General features: G+C 33.0%; 1 protein-coding gene across 1 annotated transcript in view; it reads left to right on the top strand.

The window, feature by feature from the left end:
* The first annotated feature begins 1,548 nt into the window (after positions 1-1,548).
* LOC134721211 (sodium- and chloride-dependent glycine transporter 1-like) overlaps positions 1,549-9,326 on the top strand; it is a 50,247-nt gene continuing 42,469 nt past the window's right edge. The window contains exons 1-2 of the mRNA XM_063584015.1: positions 1,549-1,664; positions 7,444-7,535. Of these exons, the coding sequence (XP_063440085.1) occupies positions 1,655-1,664; positions 7,444-7,535 (102 nt within the window). The 5' untranslated portion in view covers positions 1,549-1,654. The remainder of the gene's footprint in view (positions 1,665-7,443; positions 7,536-9,326) is intronic.

Raw genomic sequence — 9,326 nt, 5'->3', positions numbered from 1 at the left:
ACCTTTGGAAGTTCTATTTTGTGAAGTTTTTTTTTGTTTGCCGAGGATTTATTAATCCTAGTTTTAAAAAGAAGATGTTCCACATTAAAGCTGGTATAACATTTCTAATTCAAACTGTAATTAATTGAAACTCACTATTAATTGTAAAAATAATCTTTAGGTTATGTACTCTATCAAAAGTTTTACGAGTAGTCTGGCTCTGCGCAAATTTATATGTTCATTTTTTTTTAAATATTTTATTCTTTATATTCTTAGTATAATAAATAAAAATAAACAAAAAACATAATTGAAATACCTTAATCCTGATGTACAATATATATATACAAATTTGAAACAAGAAGAAATAAAAATGTTCTACGTCATTTAAGATTCTGTAACTGTTACAAGTGATAAATTCTGGAAAATTACTCCAATTTCTTCTTATTTTTGAAATAAATAATGATTTAAGACATGGTTTTTTTTTTAATTTAAACCCCCAATTCTAAGATTTTAAACGAGCGTGGGAAGTAATAAAAGTGACTCCGGAGCTAGGAAAGCAAGTCTTGAAAGTCAATTTGCTGTTAGATGTGTACGGATTGATTATTTAGTCTTAGATGCACGATTTTTTTATTAGTCGTTATTGGCTTTGAACTAGTTGTCAATTAACTGCGAGTACTCTCAGATCTGTACATAGTGTCTTTTTGTTGTTGGGATGTACAAATACCTGGCCACGTCCACTTGTATTTTTGTCCATCTGATGAGTTGAGCCTTTTTCAACTGATTTTTATAGTTCGTTCTTATGTTGTACTGTTACACCACTGTCCTAGGTTAAGGGAGGGTTGGGATCCCGCGAACATGTTTAACCCCGCCACATTATATATGTATGTGCCTTTCCAAAGTCAGGAGCCTGTAATTCAGTGGTTGTTGTTTGTTTATGTGTTACACATTTGATTTTCGTTCATTTTTTGTACATAAATAAGGCCGTTATTTTTCTCGTTTGAATTGTTCTACATTGTCATTTCGGGCCTTTTATAGCTGACTATGCGGTATGGGTTTTGCTCATTGTTGAAGGCAAACGATGACCTATGGTTATTAATTTCTGTGTCATTTTGGTGTCTAGTGGAGAGTTGTCTTATTGGCAATCATACCACATCTTCTTTTTATATATATTAATAGTCAAATAATCATTTCTACGCATATCAAACTTTCACTGAAAAAGGTAATACGATGTCCTCATCGGGTACATACTCTTTGTTTTTAGGATAAATATTCAAAAAGCACAGTTTTACATGTAGGTACACATTAAAACATCAGGTTTTTTTTTAATTGGACAATTGGACTAATCCAGATTAAATAACACGTACTAGTAAAACGAATATTTCCTATTTAAATGCATGTAAATGCCATCAGTTGAACAATTTTTTAATTCGGTAGAAATATTACGTGTTTTTGAATATTTCAATCAACTGTTTTACACCTAAAGGTTCACTGTTATATATTTGTATTAAGTCCTTTCTTATCCCAAAAGAACAAATGATCATAAATCTTCCGTCTAATCTATTAGGTCGTATAAACTCATCCGTAACAACTACAATTGCATGTCTATCAATATTTATGAGAATTGTTATAAACAATTATATTTATATTCAATTATTTCTCAGGACTACCCGGTACGATGGATAAAGGTAAGATTGCTTAAATTCGAGGGGAAACTGATAATTTAAGTTGAATTTCTTTTTTTAAACAAAAAATCTAAAATTTCATTTTGAAATAATAGTACTAAAGGTTTAACAAGCCATCAGACTGTCTGAATGGCTTAACTCGTTCTGGTCCTCGGATTACAAAAGAACAGTAACTGTAGACATATTCTTAATTTATTTAGCAAATCTGTTTTGTTTTAAAAGGGTTATATTTCATGTTTTTAAATAAGTTATGTTTCAACAATTAATTTAAAGTTAATATGTACCATCATCATTTATTTACGCGGTTTGATTGAATTAGTATTTTAGGGTAAACAAGAAACTGTCATGGATCATAACCACGCCGAAATACGGATGTGTTTCTAACAGGTCATAAAATTTAGCTTTTTTTTCCTCTCCCTTTTTTCTTTTTTTTTTTGAGCTTGAATGTGTTTTGTATCCTTATATAATTGTTTTCTGATTTATCGATACACCTATCATTACTTTTGACATTTATCTTAAAGCATCTTATGAAGACAGATTGCTTGCGCCTCCTTTTTTGTACTTTAATTAAATCCTAGATGTTGTTGGCGATAGCATAGTGTAGATTGGGCAATTTGTCAAAATATATTTACATTACCTACTATTTTTTTCTGAGACTCTTAGCAATTCCTTTTTTTCTTCTGTCGATATTACTGTATACGACCGGCTAGTGTGAACTCACTTGAAGTAGTGGACCCTTGTTGTTTATCAATAACGTAGAATGGAGAGAACACTGAAAATACGAGATATACTGGGTAAAGATATATAATTGATATATCGATTATACATTCCCGCTATTCGCTTGTAATCCATTATAAATTGAATGTCGGTGGTTCTCTCCATACACTCCGGCTTCCTTTACAAAAAAAACTGGCCGTCACAATATGACCAATAGTGTTGAAAGTGTTGTTAAACACTAATATCCAAGCCACCAATCCATGATAAATTCGAGTTCAACACTGAGGGTTAAATACTCTATTTTCATTATGTGTCAACAATTGTGGCTGGATATTTTATAAGAAACCTATATCTAAAGAAAATCTTGAGTTTCCTACCTCGGACCAATTTTTACTATGTAAAAGAAAGACGAAAGATATCAAAGGGACATTCAAACTAATAAGTCGAAAACAACCTACCAATGCCATTGCAACAATACGAAAAACGACGAAAATAAACTCAGCAGTACACATAACACAGCGTAGAAAACTAGACTTAGCAACACGAATCCTACTAAAAAACGGGAGAGACATCAGGTGCACCGGAAGAGACAAATCTTGATCCACATGTGGCACCCGTAGTGTTCCTCGTTTAAGCATTTGTACTAAGTGTAATTATGTCATATTAGAGCTTTCTTACAAATTGACGAAAGGTACGAACGAACGTAAAGTTAGCACGTATTTCATTTCTACAATAACAGTTAAAAGAGTCTTTGTTTTATCCAGTAAAACAGAATTCTTTTCCGAATCATGTTTATTAAAAAAAAAAAATATCGCAAATAATACACGATTTTAATATAATCAAACAGAGAAAAATAGTGGCAAATACACTTACGTCCGATACGTTACTTACGTAAACCACGACTACACACATTTCCGCGGGAATTTTAAAAGCACGAGTTTCACGATTAACATTTCAAATACATTATTGAAGTACGTCAAATTTAACGACAAGATTCACATTTATTTTTATTTGTTTAATACAGTACTTTCAGCAAATTGTCAAAGTGGAATATCGAGATTTGCTAAAAAATGATGCTACAATGTTTTTAAAAAGGAATGTTGAATAAATATAGAAAAAAAGACTTTGTATATCAAGAAAATAAATCTATTATTTTGCACCATGTATATTGTGGATTTTATAATGTCGATTTAACTGTACACATGTTTGGAAGATAGACGCGAAGTTGTCACTTATCGTCCAGTGGCTAATATTTCATGAATGTTCAGGACTATAGGCAAAACGCAGCCACACGCTAAAATAACCGTTCCATTCCTCCGGTCATGCCGGTGTATCATATATATACACATTTAGGAGGGCAATACATATTATCAGGGGAGAGGCGATGATTCAAAAGTTATGAAACGAGCACCAGCAAATGGCATAGAATGAAGATCATCTTTTTCTTCATTTTCATTTTATTATTTTGAGCGTTGCAAATTTTGAATCAAGGAAGTATTTGTATTCTGTAAGGGAAGAAGAAAATATAATTTCTTTGACATTTTCTTAGGTTAAACAGTGCAACATTGTAATATTGAAGAGTGGTGGAGGGGCCGGTTTTTAGTCTTCTAGGGGCAGTTTTGTCGGCTGACTACTCTATATTTAGAATATTTTGTAGTGTTATCTTCTCCGACCTGGTGGTTTCAATAATCATATTCTAACCTATCTTACGTCCCGAAATCCTAATTATATCTCAAGAAAAATCAAATTTAATAAGTGTCGTTGCATGCACGCCATGATAATTGTCCGAAGTTCAACGACTATTTAAATATGTCGAAATAAAGGATCCCTAAAACGAGTCTTACGTTTGATTCGTCAAGCATACGTACCTTTCGTCAATATGTAAGAAAGCTCTAATCGGGGAAAAGAGAACGGGACTGTGGTAACAACAGTTGTTTAATTTCATTTGTTCTTAAGGAGTATTGCCTCCTCCAACTTTGCAGACATAAATTATTGTTACGTGTTACAATACAATAATAAATTAAACTTTAAAAAAGAAGTCAACTTGATTTTGTTATATAAATCTGTCATTTTTTAAATTGGTACACGTTGAGATTGATTGTACTAGTTTATATGTACTTAAGCATATTGTGTCATAACTTTTACAAGTATTTTCATCTTTATTTTACAGCCTTGTATATATTCATTTTCTAACAGTGTTATCTAAATGTTCTATTGAATTTTAACACTTCATGCCTCATTCAAAAGGAAAAATGCAGTGTAAGATACTTGTGAAAGAAATCTTTAAAAGGTACAACTGCGTGGGTTTACTAACTTTTTTTAAAATCATGATTTTCATGCTGTCGAACTAATAGCCCATTCTATAAGTTCCTGTCCCAAGTCAGTAACCTGTAGTTTGGTGATTGCCGTTGGTTCGTATCTATTATAAGTTAGGCTGTTAGTTTTCCTAATTTAATCTTTCACATTTTTCATGTCGGGGCCTTTTCATCCGACTATACGGTATAAGTTTAAACGAAATTTACATTAACCCTTGTTGTTTTTTTTTATATATAAATCTATAAATTATAGAAAAACAAAGGATAACAGCTATAAAGATATAGCATTATGGTCTATATTTGATAAACATACATTAATTGAGTGATTTGTTTAACTCCAACATTCATCACAAAATCCATTTTTGAAATAGCATTATTTAGATGAATATTCTCATTTCATCCCCAGAAAGTAATGCAATATAAGATAAGGATATGTATGGGTTTTTTTTCTAAATGTGAACATTATATTTGAAATAGTCACAAGTTTTTATAAAGAATATAATTATGTAAGTGCGGGCAATATTTTTCATCATCATCATCTCATTAGTAATTTTACTGGAAAATTGTATAGAAATTTGCAGGGATCGATCGGTACTTTTTATAGAGTTTATAACTTCTAGGTTTGTTTATTCTGTTTCTATAAAATAAAAAGAGACAAAAGGACGATGATTTTAACGATAGGTCATTTTTAGCAAAACCCACTGAGTAGTATAAGCGGTAAAAGTATCATATGGCACCACCAACAGTATTAGAGTTTATTCCGTAGGGGTGCCATATGGAACTCTTTCCCTCAAATGGCAGTGTAAAACATTTTAGAGCTCTTAGTCTTCAACTTATCCCTGAAAAGTTATGTAAGAACCAACTGTTCATAAAGCATTAGTTTAAACGTTAAAAAACTGATCATATCGACACAAAAGTCAAATCAAAACAACGTATGTTTAAATGTTACGCATCAAGCAAACATGTTTAACCCCGCCACACAGTGTGTTTACCTGTCCCAATTTAGAAGCCTACAATTCAGTAGTTTCCATGTTGTTGTATGTCATATTTGTTTTCCGTTTATTGTTTCGTAGCATATAATTGTTAACTTTCTACATAATTCGGTCTATGGTTAAGAGTTGTTTCAGTGGCAATCGTAACGGTACCACATCTTCTTATTTTTTTAAAGCAAAATTGAAATTGGCTGCAAATAATTAAAACCTTCCGTATTCCATTGTGTTTGCCTTGTATCATATAACCTATCGACCCGTCACACAGTTGTTGCGATGAAGTTTTCCATCCCCATAACAGGGTATCAGATATAAGAAAACTGTCAAACAAATAGTTTTTTTATACATTACAAAATCTAAAAAGACGTTTTTATACATTACCAAAGCCAAAAAATACCAGTTTAGCGTTGAAATAAAGACAATCGACTAAACGCAAAAGATAAGGCGAACACACTCGGGCACTTGTCTTTGAATTTTTTGTTTCTATAAACCCTAACTAGAGGCTCTCAAAAGCCTGTCACGGTCGCTCACCTGATTCTATACTTGGGATTTTGAAATGTAAAAAAATGTAACAGATACTTATAATGATGTTTCAGGCCAAATTTGGTTTAATATTGTTATGTTTGATTTGATTTCATTCAGTAGTTCTCTTTAAGAAGACATTTGTATGTATTTCCCATTTGGTACTTTCTTAAACTGAGTCCCCGGCTGGCAGCCATCTTGAATAATGGATCGGCTACAAAGTAACAACACTTGGTCAGTACCTCATAAGGAACATTCATGATACATTTGGTTTCATTCCATTCAGTGGTTCTTCAAAAGAAGACATTTGTATCTATTTCCCATAGGGTAATCTGTTAAATTAAGTCCCCTGCTGGCGGCCATCTTTGATAATGGAACGGCTACAAAGTAACAACACTTGGTCAGTACCTCATAAGGAACATTCATGCCATGTTTGATGTCATTCCATTCAGTGCTTCTCTATTTAAAGAAGACATTTGTATGTATTTCCCATAGGGTCCTATGTTAAACTAAGTCCCCATTGGCGGCCATCTTAGATAATGGATCGGCTACAAAGTAACAACATTTGGTCAGGGCCTCATAAGGAACATTCATGCTATGTTTGGTTTCATTCCATTTAGTGTTTCTCTAAAAGAAGACATTTGTATGTATTTCCCATAGGGTACCATGTTAAACGAAGTCCCCCGCTTGTGGCCATCTTGGATGATGGATCGACTACAAAGTAACAACACTTGGTCAGCATCTCATAAGGAACACTCATGCTATGTTTGGTTTCATTCCACTCAGTGGTTCTCTAAAAGAAGACATTTGTATGAATTCCCATAGGGTCCTATGTTAAACTAAGTCCCCCGATGGCGGCCATCTTGGGTGATGGATCGGCTACTAAGTAACAACACTTGGTCAGAACCTCACAAGGAACATACATGCTATGTTTGGTTCCATTCCATTCAGTGGTTCTGTAAAAGATGTTCAAAATGTAAAAAGCTTACGCCGACGACGGACGACGGACGCCAAGTGAAGAATAAAGCTCACTTGACCCTTCGGGCCAGGTGAGCTAAAAATTGTCAAGGACACGTACCTGTGGAGTGAAATTATGTAAGAACCAGGGGCCATGATATCTTCTTTGAAAAAAATATCATACTAGTTTTACATGCACCGAAGACCTTTATGGTCGTTTTAAACAATCAGATATGTTAAAATATTAATACATAGTGTGTGGTTTTTTTTTTATTTAAATAGAACACAAACTTTCCCCCGGAGGAAGTCTTGACAGTGGGCTTGGTAGTGAACTTTCGAGTCAGGTTGAAAAAGGCGTCCATTTTCCTTCTCAGGTAAATATGCTTTAAAAATGAACAATAATATTTATATCAAATATTTTTAAATTGTCACTTAATAAATTCCAAACTACCGGCTGAAATATGCTTCTTTAATTAATCACAGACAAAACATTTACTATCAGAATAGAAAATTGAACATACCAATTTGAAAGATAAAATCAGAATCAATTTATTTTAAACAAATGAACAAAATAAATAGTACCGTTACTGAAAGAAGAAAAAAACTCTAAAACAAATCACATTCCTTAAAAAAAACCGCCCCACGAGACACTAAAGACTCCGACCGTGCAATGGCTGTATAGCCGGTCATGTGTCGTTAAAAACTTTCATCGTCGTAGCGATTAAAGATCAATTGAGACTTACTCCAAATAAACCTGAAGGTTGAATTCATCATTCCTGACGGTTTGGTTCTCTGATTGATAGTCATTATGGGATACTCAAAGATGAGAGAACAGATTGTCACATATAGACAAATACAACTAAACCATTTTGTTTTACTTTGTCAAACCAATTTCAAAAATTCGTTTGACAAGAAGTAAATGTTACAAAGCATATGAATTAGGACTCATAATACAAAATCACAGGAAACAAAACATGCTTTATAAGGTAAAATCACAGAAAACAAAAATCATATTTAAAAAAAAATCAAATTGTGTGGTGCCAGGCTTGAAGGGGTTATCAATCAAAATTCAGAGAATAAAATATTGGAGACCGATAAACGCAAAATTATAACCTAAACTTGAGCATCGAAACGATAACTGTGGAATTTTATATAGTTTTGGAAATCTTGTTTCTTTCAAGTATTGATATCGAAATATGATTGCAAAAACATGACTGTCGATAGTATAATTTTTTTTGGAAGATTGATGTCGACCAGCAATGGTACTTCAAAGAAAGAAAAAAAAACTACAAAACATCTAAAAAAAATTAAGAAGTATACATTCAATAACTTTTTATCCGTAACTAGGGTTCGAATTCAGGGGAGGCAGGGGTTTGGGGACCGCCGATTGAGGCCTCCATGATAGCGCCGATTTTTTTTCTCTAAGTAAAATGGCTAAAAATGACCCTTTTTCCTTCGATTCTTTTACTTTAGAAAACATCAGAAATGCTTGCCACTTGAAGCAAAAACAAGCTGAATTTGCTGTTCGGGGTGAGCGAAGGCTCTGTTCTGAAGGCCGTACTTTGGCCTATCTATAATACTAAAATTACGAGGTCTAATTTGTCAGCCGTCATCGGTTAAAAACGACAAATCAAAGAATTCAATTTTATATATAGCCAATAAAGGATAATGGTGTTGATTAAAAATAACACCGCTTCAGACCCTTTTATTTTCCACATAATTAATAGTGGCATTAATTAACGAGTTCCGGGTCGAATCCGATACCGATACCGATAGTATATTCACCTGTTACCTATTGCATTATCTGTACGTTCCGCATCTGACAGGCGCACCACCAAACGGTGTATTTCGGATTTTGCTATATACACGGGTCATAATTACAGGGTTGCAGTACTAATTCAATCATTAACAAATTGTTCCCTATTGTAGTATTTTTAAATCAGTAAGACTTTCTGAGATGGCAATACGAATACTAAAATTCTGGACTTAAAATAAGGCGTATAAGCAGTTTTCAATTTGTTAGCGGGCATGACGTAAAACAGCTAATCAAAGGATTCAACTTTATTTTTAACTAATATAGGACAATGCTGTTGATAAAAAAATACTCCCTTCCAGGACCTTTTGTTTTTCAAATAATTAATATTACCAATAATTGAGAAGTTCCA

This window comes from Mytilus trossulus, chromosome 6 (assembly GCF_036588685.1).
Source record: "Mytilus trossulus isolate FHL-02 chromosome 6, PNRI_Mtr1.1.1.hap1, whole genome shotgun sequence".
NCBI classification, from domain to species: domain Eukaryota; kingdom Metazoa; phylum Mollusca; class Bivalvia; order Mytilida; family Mytilidae; genus Mytilus; species Mytilus trossulus.
Note: the sequence above shows the minus strand (reverse complement) of the source record. Positions and strands in the feature narration are given on the sequence as shown.